Source organism: Syngnathus leptorhynchus, chromosome 22, assembly GCF_054491065.1.
Source record: "Syngnathus leptorhynchus isolate UIUO chromosome 22, UIUO_Slep, whole genome shotgun sequence".
NCBI lineage: Eukaryota > Metazoa > Chordata > Actinopteri > Syngnathiformes > Syngnathidae > Syngnathus > Syngnathus leptorhynchus.
Genome location: NC_141216.1, coordinates 6,693,919 through 6,707,827, shown reverse-complemented (window position 1 = coordinate 6,707,827; position 13,909 = coordinate 6,693,919). Strand labels below are relative to the sequence as shown.

Here is a 13,909-nt window from a genome sequence, read left to right as displayed (position 1 = left end):
CGAGCAGGAAATGAGGGAGGAAGTGGAGGTGAAGTCTGAGCTGCGAGTCGGCCGCTGGTTTTGGATTGGAGGCGAGACGCCGGGTCGCATGAGACCACTTTATCCATGTCCACCACGACAACGGTCCGTGGAAAACTGGTATTGTCGCTCTCGTCTGCAGCCTTTATTTCCTAAAAAGAGGAAACAAATGAATGTGGCGCACCGTTGCACATTTCTGTTGAAGTTTTATAATGAGAAAAATAAAGCTGCATTTTTCTCAGAAGACAGGGCTGAACGATTTCACAATTGATTGAAAAGAAGACAACACGATTGACGTTTTTAAAAAGATGATGCACCCTTCTATGTTGCCGTAGTGGTTTGCAGATGTCACCCCGCATCGCGACAGATTCCTTGCGAATCCCACGACTACTTAGTGCATTGTCTTCGTGGAAGACTGCAGTGGGGCGGTCACGCTCGCGCGTCTGGGACTGGCCGTGGGCCAGAAGGTGCAGATTGCTATCGGCCGTCCAGTCATTACAGACGTTCTGTAAATAGCAAGCTGGCAAGAGGAAATATCGCCCATCAAGTCACAACATACACACACACACACACACACACGTTGTGCTGCTATCAATGAAGTTGTTTCACAGCAAACGGTAATAAGCCTCATGTCAAAGTGCAAAATCACCGAAGCAACATCCATGTGAAAAATTGAATTCTTTATGCTTTACTTTCCTTTTTAAGTACTTCTGCATCCCTAATGTCGATGTAGTCTAAGTGGTCTCGTATGTCCATTAGCGTGTTGAATTAAGACTCCGGAGCGTTTTACATCCCAGGTGATGTGCAGACACAACTGTGGACTGTATCTGCGGCCTCAGCAGCACAGCGGGAATGCTTGTGACCCTTTGACAGCACACACAACAATATGCCGACGCGCTCCAAATGGCTGCGGCGCAGTCGTTAATCCCGGTGAGTCGGCGCGGCTTTGCTCGCCAACGTCGCCGAGCTCCACCTGAGTTTACTCGGGGAATTAAAAGAGCTTCTCATGCATCTTCATGTGGTTTCCCCTCACATCAGACACAAAAGGACTTTTTAGAGCATTTTGGTTTGATTAGAAAATATGGCACGTACGTGCTGCTTTGCTGGCTGGGAAAATAAATGGTCAACCACATGAAGACGTCTTTGTTAAGGTTAAGAGACCACATGTGCGCCACAAAGTGCCGAGAAACAGATGTTGCACTTCAGTCCCTGCGAGCAACATGGCCGCTTTCTGCTGAGTGACTTGGAGGACTGCAAGCGGTGACGTTCCCGAGGCTTGAGGATTCCGGAACCCCGAACGTGAAAGGGAATTTGAGCCATGTGACATCTGTCAATTTTGTTGCCAATAATCACTGGGAGTACTTTGTAGCATTATAAGACAATGCTAACTGATTAGCTTCCGGGCCTAAATTTCTCCCAAATTTTTAAAAAAACGCCAAGCAGAATTTTCAAACTATAATTACATTATTTGTCTTTTTGGGCTCCTTATGACTTTTTTGCTGTTTTACTTAAGATTGACATGCCTACTTATTTTGATGTTGCTAAGAGAAACCAGCTTCATGTGTGTGTGTGTGTGTTGAACCTAACTGTGGGAATCCAGCCCAGTGTTATTGTACACGCGGTGGGCTGGCCATGACGCACTCGCGCTCAAATAATGGGAACATTAAATATTTGGCCCAAATTATAATCATCCATTTCCTGGACTAATCGCAGGAACAGCAAAAGTAAGCAAAGGTACCGCCAAACGATGGCATTTAGCGATTGCGAAGGTCGGCGCGCCCTCGGGCTGTCCGTTTCGCATTTAGCACACGTGACTGGCAAAGTCAGCATCTTCAGCGAGAAGCGTGCCGTGCGGGTCCTCGCGCCAGGCGTGGCGTAAGGATCAAAAGGAGGCAGGAATATAAGACTATAAACATGTGGACGGCCGCTTGCGTGTTAAATGGAGTCGGTCCAAGCTTTCCTGTTTACACCAGGAGAGAGCGGACTCGGACCTCCGGGCGAGAGATTGGACGGGAAGGGGAGAAACGTGGCAACGCCTTTTGAATTCTTGGCATTTCTCCCCCCAAAAGTTTGTTTTCTGATGGTATGATTAAAATAAATCTGCCAAGACTAGCCACCTATCGGGCCATCCGTGTCGTCGGGGTTTCCGTGAATGGAGTCGGGCCACGTTCCGCTCAGGTCCCGCCCGCCTCGGCCTACCGACACAATCGCAATATTCATGATTAATTATAGCTGGCTGGCAGCGTTTTGGTCTTTATTAGTAACAATATCCTGCACCGTGACACCCTCCCCAAACGCCTCAATGGCACTCAGGTAGAGCAAAAGGGTGGGGCCTGCCTTCCTTCCTTCCTTCCTTTCCGCTTTGTGACATGTTTAGTCCAAAAATGATGGCTTTGCTTTGTCACGAGTGAAGCCGTGCGGTCTTCTCTTTCACCTACACAAAGGAGGCTCTATATTATCTCCATGGAAACACTTTGCAGAACACTTTACCTGCGCATGGCCCTCGCTCTTTTTGTTCTCTGCTCTAAGTAATAAACGGGTTCTAAAGCTCCTTTTTATTTCTTTTTTTTGCTTGCCCCAATCATGTCAGAGTTGCTTTCTCCGCAAACAGAAAAGGATCTCGCCCAAAGCGTTACCGCAAAAACAACTTGCCTAATAATATGTCTTGCTAGGATGACCAATTGGGATTCAGGCTGTCATCCAACCTCCGCTCCATTCATTAATCGACTGTCTCATTACTTTTGTCTGTCTTGCTGGCTTTGAAGGCGCTCATCAAGCAGGGATCAAATGGGATCACGTCTTGATTGGAAGCCAAAAGGCCACGACGAACGCTAGCATGACATCTTCCATTAAGTCAATCAAGAGCAATGTTGTGGTTTTTAAGTGGGAGGGAAAAAAAAATCCCTCTCTTTGTTCTTTTGGATTCCGGATTCCTCCCTCTCAAACGAGGGAAACACAAAGCGGCGGCGGCGTCTCTCGGTGTCGTCTCACATTTAACACACAAATGTTTCTGCGCTGACTCCACATGGCAATGAAGCGTCCGGGCGGCGGCTGGCGGCAGGATCAAAAGCGGCGGCGAGGGGCGAGTCGCTTTTGTTGACGACGCACAAACAAAAGCCGACGGGAAGTACGCACGCCAAATGATGCAAACGTGGCAATGGAAGACTTTCCAGTTTCTTGTCTACCTGGCAGGTAGTTTGTTGAAGTCAACGGGAGTTGAACTGGAATTTGTTTCCAGTCAAAAAAAAAAAGGCAGCAAAGACAAGAGAGAAAGGTTGCGGCCAAACAGTTGGTTCTCATGTTCTCATTTCCTCCGGGACATCCCACTAATCAGCAACACAAGCGCGATGAGATTTGGTTCTCAGTGCCTTGAGCACTTTTACTTGAAATGTCTTTCAGTTTGCCTAAATGAAGAAAAGTGCTGATTGATAGCTGCAGTTGTGGCGCTGATACATTTTCTCCCAAGGCTCTTGAATGCAAAATAACGACGGTCATTATATATGATATATGTGTGCAATATACGGTATCATCAAGAGCTAATATGAAAAAGAAATATCCAAAGTTTGCTAAGCTAAAGTGACAAGTAAAAGTGTCTACAACGGTAACAATCGCCAACAACATTAGAAGTGACAAGTGTAAAAAGTCGACAACTCCACACCTGGTCCTCTTCTCGGATGTTACCCGACCCGCCGCCTTCAAGCGGCATGTTTGAGTGCCAAACAATGAATCAAGTCAACGCTCACTTTACGCTCGCTCATTGTGTTGAACGCACACAAAGCTTGGATTGGGCCGCCTCCTCCTCGGTGGCCACTTCCGCTCCCCGGGGATTATTTTTCACCTCACTGACGCCTCATTTTGTCACTTGAGGCTTTAACGCAGGAAGTGGATACAGACGGAGATAAAGTGTCTTCGGATTTTGCCCCAAGACCCGTCATTATTCTTGAACTTCTTTTACAGATTTATTTCCAAACCGTCTGGATATCAAGATGCTGTTCGGACATCAAATATATTAATGTTCATCCGTTCCAGCGAGGGATGATTGACAGTTTTGTGGTCAGGTCCCGTGTTTGGGTCTGAGCCGCCTGCTTGAGTCCTTACAAGTGTCACTCGAGATGAGCGAGTGACTCAAGGGAAGGTCTGATTGATGGGATGATGAGGGGTTTTCATTGCGTACTTCAGTTGACAGCTAATCCAGTCATGTCACAATATTGCTGCTTAACAGACCACATGAACGCAGATGGGATCGAAGCAGCCGAGTCCACAAACTTTCTCCAAATTACAAATCCAAATTACAGCAAGGGCTGGGACCATATTAGGAAACGTCAAGTATCCATCCTGGCACGGAGGCGTCATGAGGGGGTCCCGTTAGGACCAGACTGTTGGCCTTGGCACTCACGCCGTCTGAGAACCGGCCGGCCCCGCTAACCTTTGGCAGCGTGGCACCTCCGAGACGAGCCGGCCCCAGGCAGGAGTGCCACTGGGAGCAGAAATTAAAAATAGGTGGGGGGGTACTTAAGGACCCCTAATGAAACAATCACATTCCGGGAGCCCGGATGGTGCAATAGCTTTTGTCCTTTTGAGGCTCCCAGTGAGACTTGGAACAAAATATTTGTGCTAAGCGTGGGCACAACTCTCATTTGAGCGATGTGGTTTGTTTTCTGGATAAACAACATTTTTCTCATTTTATACCCAGCAGTTTCTTTTTTGTTTGTTTGTGAGACATTACTCTGGCATGAACCTGATTCTCATAACCAAGGCTTGCTAATGGATGCTAGGCTGAAATGAGACTGTGATCCACCAGATTTGGATAAGAAACGTTAATACCACCTTTGTCAACTTAAACTGCTTGGTGGAAACCAATTTAAAACAATCCGGGCATGCGTCACTACTGGTTCACTAGTGGATGCAAACCTAAAATGATAAAGGGGCTACTTCAAAGCCCCCTCACATAGCTCCAAATCCTTTAAAAAGCCCGTCCGAGCGTCTCCGCGGGGACACGCCCTCCAATAAACGAGCCTCCACTCAAAGCGGCGCCTGCCAGGAATTTACGTGATGGCGGCGTCTGAATTCAAACACTTGGGGAGGATTGGGAGCGTTCCACAGCGTTTCGACGGGGACTCAAGACCACTTGGGTGGCACTAGACCCCCCCAAAAAATAGGTCCACAACAATGGCAACCTGATTACAATTTCAAGCTCCTCCAGAGGAGAGGTAGCAAACAACTAGCATCCTGTTTTGAAACTTACCTCGGTCTTGGAATGCTAATTTGAAACAATTTCCCAAATTTAAACCCTCATTAGAAAACCCAATTTGAGAGCCAAAATCGGACTATATTGTGTCTATTAAAAAATCAAATCCTGTTTAAAACGCTACTCCAAGGCTTGAATTGAATCGGCCTGAAATAAAACCTTACCCTTGTCTTGGCCTGGGAATGCGAGTGGCCGCATCACCGTGGACTCTGCGCGGGATGGCAGCCGGGGACTTTGCGAAAGCAGAATTTCCATCCGTCCGTCCATCCATCATCGACTGTATGCGTCAGCATCGCCAACCTCACGCTGACTGGCCTAAGTGTCACCACAGGCCCACACAGAGCAGCAGGGAAATGAATTGATAGCATTAATCATTGTCAGGGCATGATTATATTGAATATAACATCTGTTGTACATGTAGAATGACGTGAAGGTTCCATCATGTCACCCGTGTCAGCGTGTGCGTGCACGAGTGCGTACTGATTACAAACATGTTGTATGATTCTGAAAGATTGCGCTGATTAAAGATGCTTTTCTTTTTTGATGAGATACACTGATTGGAAGCATATTTAGGATACGCCCGGAGCAAAGATTGGCTCGTGTCGAGTGTTCACTCCTTTTTTGTTGCTGTTGTTTTGGTTGTTTTCACCTGATGCCAATGTGTACGGTACATAAAATAGTATCTGCGCTACATCTTAATGTACTGTAGGGGGCGATAGAAAGAACCCAAGCACCTGCGCAAAAGCTTTCCGGGTCTTTCTTGGCCGGGGGTTTTCTAATCTCTAATTTACACTTTTTTTAAGACAGATACCAGAGTAGAGATGAAATGCAGAATCGTATTTCCTGTAATCCTATTTAGCATTTATGATATTCCAGAGGAAGCTTCCTTCACTCCCGGTGTGTGCTTGTGAGTGTGTGTCTGCGTTTTCACAGTTCACCTGCTGTACACGCACACGCACAGATGAGAGTGTTTAAGACAGCCTAGTTAGGATATAAATCCCGATGTTTCCAATCAGGTGCTCGACTTGAACAAAGTGAAGACCCGCCCTGCACCACGGTGCGCACATGTGTATCTGTGTGTGTGTGTGTGTACGTAAGATGCAAGAATCCGAGCTCTTTAGCCAAATGAAGAACACCAGTCCAATCCCTCCCATGGGTCCGAACATTTTTCCTCCCTAATTATGATTGTGATGATAAATGCGATCGTTAAAAAGCTCTGAGCTGTTTTGCGTCTGAAAATATTCAAGACAACCTCGCGTTCTGCTGTGAGGTTTTTGTTTTTTTTCGCTTTGACTTCGGCATTTTAACACGCTCGTGAACGCATAGGAAGAGGAGATGGAGGAGGATGTGATTCCAAATCCCAGCTGTCGTTTTAGCCACTGAGGAGCCTCGGGGCCAGCGTGATGTAACACAATCGCTTCGACACGCTTTGCAGCGACGCAACGTTAAACACGTCATTTGCAAGCAAGGCGTCGACAAATGAAAAAGAAAAAAACGGGATTAACTTCAAATGATGTGGAATGGTGTGACGTGTAAACGACATTTGGTTGGCTGATCCTTGCCCTGTTCGGTATTAGATGACATTCTTAGGTTCAATTACTGCATTTTCTGACCTACATTGTTCAGGATTGGGGTATCAAAAGATTTCCAATAAAGCTTTCAAGTTTGGATTTGGATTTCGAGCCATGGTTAGAGTTTAAAATGACAATTTCAGGGACAAGGGACTCGAGATGCGTGGCTAACATGGGACGCATTAGCGTAAAACATTAGCTAGATGTGCCGTAAATGTTTTTCTAAAGTCATAATTCTCCTCTCAAAGGGAAAAATAAACACATTTAATTGTTTGAGATGGATGTCAGTGATCATGTAGCGTGTGCGGGCGGGCGGGCGGGCGGGCGGGCGGGCAGGCAGCTTGTTGCTGTTACAACTCTTCTGGGACAAAGTCAGAGTACAAATAAATCACCGGAGCTGACAGACGAGTGTAAACACGTCCTGCCAGGAAGCAAACTTCCTGAGATGGAAACGCCGGGACCGCGAGCGATGTCATCGTGGCAATCGAGAGAGCATCGCTACGCGTGACGGGATTTATTTTTAGCCGCTTCAATGGAACCTCGGAGGGATTTAGGGAAAGGTGGTCGTCCGTTTCAGACATCAAATTAATTTTGTTTGTGGCCTGAAAACACGCAAAATAATTTTTTGTAGCCTAAAATTGTCCAGTAATTATTAAGATAAATAAATACATTCATAAATAAATAGAGCTGTAGCAATAACATGTTGCTAGCTCAAGCGTGTCGTGCACGTTGTGAGGAAAACTAACCTTGTTATTGTGATGTGATGTCGAGGAGGAGGGGGGTGTTCTTTTCAAAGGGGGCTATGATATCACATCAATAGGGGGTGCAGTGGTGGGGGGTCTTCGTGTGGCGGTGCTGGCCATTGCGCAAAAGAGCTGCAAATATACAACAAAGACGCATAAATGTCATCGGCAGACCAGCGGGTTGAAATACTTGACGTGCGCTGGTCTTTGTTCTTCTTTTGGGGGGGTATTGCTTCCCATCCTTTATTACCCGTCGTTGTTTAATCAACTGCACTCTGGACGCACTTCACAGGAAGCCTCGCCAAAATAAGCACGTTAAATACGTCCAATAAGCGACATGCAGACGCATCAATTCCCAGCGTTGTTTTCAAAGTGAAATATGGAAGTTATCATAAAAATGAGCCATCACATCCATTTAACTCTTTGATGTGCTTTTGTTCTTCATTCCTTTCATAGTTTGGGCCAGGGCGCAGCTAAATTCACTTGTCGGATTGTCACCAAAAACTTTTTTTTACATAGTTGACTTTGAGGCCGTTGCCGTGGGTTACAATTCAAACACAGGGTCCTTTTTTTTTTCCTGGGATTACAGCAGGGTTGAGATTTTAAATGAAGATTTCAAGTCCCAGTTAAGGTTCCAAACCGGGTTAAAGGTTTCAAGGGTTTGGGATTTGAAGTAGAGTTTGAATGAAGTTGAATCCGCTTCATGTGAAACCCGAGTCCCATCTTGAAACTTTATCAGATGTACTGTAAATATCAAAGACATCCACTGGCGACCAGTTCAGGTTCTATTCATCTGGGGTTAGGTGACCCTGAACGGCATATGGAAAATGGATGGCTTGTTGCCGTGGAAACACCTGCACATTGGATGGCGATCCAAGAACACAAGCGAGCTGATCCAAAATTCTTCCTCATTTATCTGCGTGTTTTTGTTTCCACAAATCCCCCCCCCCTCCTCCAAAGAAAAAGGGAAAGATTTCCGACGTTTTTGATGAATGGGGATCATCAGACGGGAATGTGAAGGGAAGAAGCTGGCGGTGGAATCCAACAAGGGAAGCTTTGCTCATTTTTACAGCACACATATCTGGATGAAGTGTTACTGAAACTGACTCGTGGTATAACAATGTATAAAAAATATATATAAGCTCCATAATACACTAATGAAGTCCTTCGACCTCAAGCACAGCTGACCATTTTAATCAGACCCCTGAAGGCAAATCTACAAGGAGACAAACTTCACATGCATCAGACCTGACGGGGCTCCCGGAGGCCTTGCTACAACGGGGGACACCACCCCACCTCGGTGCTGCAGGTGCACAATGGCGTCAGTCAGTCAGGTCACGGTCGCAGATGAGTTATGTTCTTTGTATTAGCCTGTTGTGGATTTTGCGTCACACTTGGTTAGCTGGCTACGCTACATTAGCTTAGCTGAAGAACATCATTGGATTCTTTGAGTTCAGTTTGGAAGCAGTTTACACAAGACTAGAAGGGGATTTTTTTTTTTTGTATTACTTTGTATCAGATATACTTGTATGATTGATAGAGGCTACAAAAGAAGTTATGCTGGAAAACAGAGCAACAGATGTCACACTTGGTTAGCTGGCTACGCTACATTAGCTTAGCTGAAGAACATCACTGAATTCTTTGAGTTCAGTTTTGAAGCAGCTTACAGAAGACTAGAAGGGGATTTATTTATTTTTTACATTGTATCGGATATACTTGTATGATCGATAGAGGCTACAAAATAAGTTATGCTGGAAAACAGAGCAACAGATGCTGGTGGTCAGGAAGGAGTTTAGATTCTGGATGTCGTGTCACGCCTGCTTTATCTGCTACATAAACATCAGGTGGACACTTTTATGACCCTCGCGTATGTTTTTGACGCAGTATGGCTTCACTGAAGATCCATGAAGGCACCTTGGGGAAATCTGCTCCATTTTGGAGCGGCTTCCAGAATACTGGAGGGGGACAAGATATTTGGTTTTGCGCTTTGGATCCGATATTTTATGTGCCAGATCTTGTAATGAGGGAGGCTACAAAAGAGTTTTTGTTGGAAAACAGATGCTGCAGAGCTCGACAAGCCATCCAACAAGGAGAACGATTCTCTTGACGATGTTTAACTGATGTGCCATCTTCCTCTGCTCGTCCGCCTTTCCTAATGGATCCTACAGCGACGCGGAACGACGGTGGCCGGGAACGTCAGTCCCGTCCCCGTCGCGAGCTTCGGAGGATACAGGAGGAGTCCGATTGCACTCGGCTTCTCGTCCCCGCCCAACGCAAAGATGTGATGGTTTCCCATCTGGGGGATCTCCGATTTCTGTCGTGAACGGCGTCATACTGTCGCTCACCAGAAGACGCGTGTTTGGAACATCAGCGGGAATGTTTGCTTGGCTATTTTGACACTTGTAGCTTGATGAAATCTGCTGGCGCGCTTTTTATTTTAAATTTGAAACATGACATTGAAAACGTTTGTTTGGAATCTCTGGGATGGCGAAACACTCTGCTTGATCGGAGTCGTGTTCTTTTATTAAAATGACATGCTTTATTTTTCATTATTCATTTTTTTTGTAAGTCCAATAGATTAAGTAGTATCATAAAAATACAGTTAACTGTTTGGTAAGGAAAATATAAGATTAGATTTTCCCAACCGTATGTCCTGCTGTTTGTGTCTTGTTGCTTACCTCTGACGGACGCCTCACTGCTCCACCGTAAATTGACGCCAGCTGTTGACGGTTGCAGTGAAGACAATCGTGGAGCACATCAAACGCAAGATCATGAAAGAGAAGAAAAAAAGAAAGAAGAGGATGGTCAGCGTCAAATAATGTCTCTGGCTCGACAGAGGAAACAGCCGCGATTTCTTTCGCTTTTATCCTTGGCTCGGGTACACATGTTGCTCTTGGGGCTAGTTGTTGACACGTGTGACATCTAAACCCTCTCAGGAAGAACACGGAAAAGTTCACCTAGCGATGACATAAATGGGGGCTTCGACAATGAGGTGGTCCAGACGATGAGAGGCAACGTGTAAACACCCCTGTTCAAACGCCATTTTTACTCATGTATTTATCATCGTGACCTATAACCTAACTCGTATTCGAAGGAATGGAAGCCAACAAGCTAAGCCACCAAGGACTGTTACTAGAGGAAGAACAAGGACCGTTGAGAATGTTCCTTAAAACATTGCTTGCACAGTCTATAAAGATTTTATGACAATTTTTTCCAATGCAAACCTCTCTCATTGACCATTTAATCCACAGAAGAAGTGAAGCAAATTTGAAGCAGTTGTCTTAAATCAGGGGGATAATGTTCCCGAGTTGCGAACTAAAAGCTTTAATTGAAAAACCTGTTGACATGTACACGAGGACGTTTTGGGAGGTTCCCACACTGCTGGGAACACGGAGGCTTCCGGACCCTCGGCTGATGGATGAACCAGGCCGCCATCTACACGGGGAATATTTATGGGCGCGCACACGTGGCCACATGCGCCGCGTTTGAATGCCATGGCTCAACTTGTAACAGTTCAGACTGAGGGTCAACACGGGGACATCCCAGAGGTGGACTCCAGCCCAAGGATCCCGATCCGGTCTGTTTCGGTCATCAGCCGTCGTGGCTCCTTTTTAATCATCAGCGTGCGATTCGGGAAAACTGAACTTAAAGGCCCGAAAAGAAGACATTTATCAACTGCAAATATTCTCGTTTGTTATCTACAGCGGCCGAGCAGGTGCACCGATGATGTCGTTTGATTTATATATCAACTCCGTCCAATGAAAAGCATGCGTGGTAATCTATCATAATCAATAAATAAGCTGTAGTCGATGCTGGTACAAATCAACAGTAAGCACGATTCGATTGCTCCTCCACAAAAAGTGAACTACTTGTGCACTCTGAAAACACTTCTGTTGATATCACAAAAAAAGCCCCTAAAAGAACCTATGACTGGAATTAAACATTTTAGCACCAGAGCTGCATGTGACTTTTCTTTTGGTTTATAATCCTTTCGTTTGATCAACGTCCAGATTCGAGCAGACAACTCACTTTCCAGTTTGGAGCGACCAAAAAAAAAAAAAATGGTGCAGCTGATTAACTGGTGACACCACCGCTATCCCCTCTTTATATTTAATTGCTTCTATTTCTTAAAGTGCCTGGCGCGCTTGCCAAGTGGCAGCAAAAAAAAAAAGATGACTGACGGCATCGTAAAAACAGCCTCGTCCGCCACTTTTGCGAGGAGACGCTTGGCGCGGTGTTCCGCAGGCCATATTTCATCTCGCGTCCAACGCTCTTAGACAAATTTGTTGGTGAGGAGATGCTAATGATAGGGGATTTCCTGTCGAGTTAGGGTCAGAGCTTTTAGTTTCACATTACAAATGAAATTATTTTAAATCATATAAATGCTACTGCACTGTCATTTTATCATATGGAGTAAAAATAGTCAACATAAAGTCGACATCAACACTTTCTGAATTTCCCAAATTTAGGGTCAACAAAAATGAGATTTTGTGCTTCTTGAAATTAGTAAAAAGTGAGTCATTTATTTACATGTCAATGTCATGATGTCATTTACGAATTTGGGGAGTCTGGGGAGGAATCACCCCAAAAAAAAAAATGAAGACAATGCAGAAAGAATTGCAATATTCTTCCTTCTCCCTCCTAACACTTAATCTCCCGGTCTGGTGGAACGACAGTTTAATGACAACTGAAAATATCGCCGCGCGTTTTTGCGGGCGGGGTCAACACCGGGACAGGGCGTTTAAGGTTTGTGGGGGGAGTTGCGGGAGTGATGGTGATCTCCTAAGCTGTGGAGATGGAGGAGATATCTCCTGGGTCATGTAGCCTTAGCCACAAGGATGGGAGGCAATCTTTGGAGCTGATTGCGCTGAATCCTCATCCAAAGGCGGGTTAGGATCAAGTGAAACTAAAACCGTTTCCATGTGGGCCCAAGAGCCAGCGTGCTTATGGGAACGGGAAATATTATCAAGTGGGAAAGAGGAAAGCGCTGCGACAAACATACAAACAAGCACAAAGGCACCGGCCTGTCTGCCCGGGCGGACACGACGCCTTCAGGGTTTGTTGTTTTGAGAGGCGCCCAACGCCACCGGTTACCGTCTCCTTCGATATCGCAGCCAAGCTAATGTGACTTTTTAGACCAAGGCTATTGGCAGTGTCCCAAATTCGTTTTGTGACCAAGCTCAAATCTAATTTAGGGGAGAGCGGGGTAAAATGCCAACCGTAGCAGAAATAAGAAACAAGTCATGCTGCATATGTAGCAACCAAAGCTAATGTCAGCTTGTTTACAAAGCAAATAAAGTGAGGCTACATTACATTTTTGCTTTCAAACTGTAAACTTGAAGTATACTTCACTTTGACTTTTAGCAAAGTGTTTTTTCAGTACAAACTGAGAATACATTTGTCTCCTCTATCAATTATCAAGTCCAAACACAAACTAGTTGAGGTTGCTCGTCAGTTTCCAAAGTGTCTTTACGTGCCAGAGGCGTCGTGAAGCATTAGGCCGAGCGGTGTGATGGCGGGGAAGGTTCGCCAGTCGCAGCCTGTCTGGCTCCAGCGTCATCGCGGTTAACACTGATGACATGGAGACCAACTGTTTGACTCATCATTTGCTCGCCATTCAAAACGGGAGGAGAGGTTTTGGTCGGGCGTCGGACAAACTCCTGTCAAAACAAGCCAGACCGCCGCCCACACACGTGCTGCTTCCCTTTAAATCTTCCGTGATTGACTCAAGCTGAAACCACTGCTCAATCCTGAATTCTAATATATGAATGGAGCCCTTTCATCCCTATTAAATGCTAACATGCTAGCCACTTAGCCTTGTGACGCAAGGCAAAAGGGTGGGAACACAAGCAGGAATTTTCCCTGGGGAAGGCCCGACTGTCAAGAGGTTTTAACAAGAGTTGACGCGGCTTTTCGGAGGTGTGTTTTGAGGCAGCGCCTAGGCCGGGACCTCGGATGGGTGCAGCATCTTAACACCATAATGAAAGTTGATTACCGTGACGTTGCGAAAGCCCTTGGAAACCAGGGAATTTTAAAAGAACAATTACTTGGATGATCTTACACCATAATAAGACTTCAGCAACAACGGTAGAGAAAGGCAAACACGTTTATTGAATAGTCTCAAGAAGCAAGTGACGAACTCTCTTTAGGGACGTTGTGTGTATGGTCGGATTGATCTCTGCAGAGTCAACATCCGCCGAGTACGCTAACTGGCGAGTGACATTGTGTAAACTCCCGTTGCTACTTTTGAAGCTTATCCGGGATTGCCGCAAGTAAACACGTCACGTCGCAGCTCCGAGCCGCTTTTCAGGTCAAACGTGTCGACTGGT

At 45.7% G+C, this 13,909-nt stretch overlaps 1 protein-coding gene across 2 annotated transcripts in view; it reads right to left on the bottom strand.

The window, feature by feature from the left end:
- Positions 1-28: 28 nt before the first annotated feature.
- The window catches only part of dusp3a (dual specificity phosphatase 3a), a 32,175-nt gene continuing 18,294 nt past the window's right edge, over positions 29-13,909 (bottom strand). Inside the window, exons 4-6 of one of the 2 annotated variants that reach the window (XM_085903027.1) lie at positions 10,259-10,300; positions 5,431-5,581; positions 29-170 (exon numbers count right to left, since the gene is read on the bottom strand). In XM_085903027.1, coding sequence (XP_085759153.1) covers positions 5,537-5,581; positions 10,259-10,300 — 87 coding nt within the window. In that variant the 3' untranslated portion in view covers positions 29-170; positions 5,431-5,536. Of the gene's footprint in view, positions 171-5,430; positions 5,582-7,583; positions 7,713-10,258; positions 10,301-13,909 lie in introns of those variants that run through there. The other variant, XM_085903026.1, reaches the window with a different exon arrangement.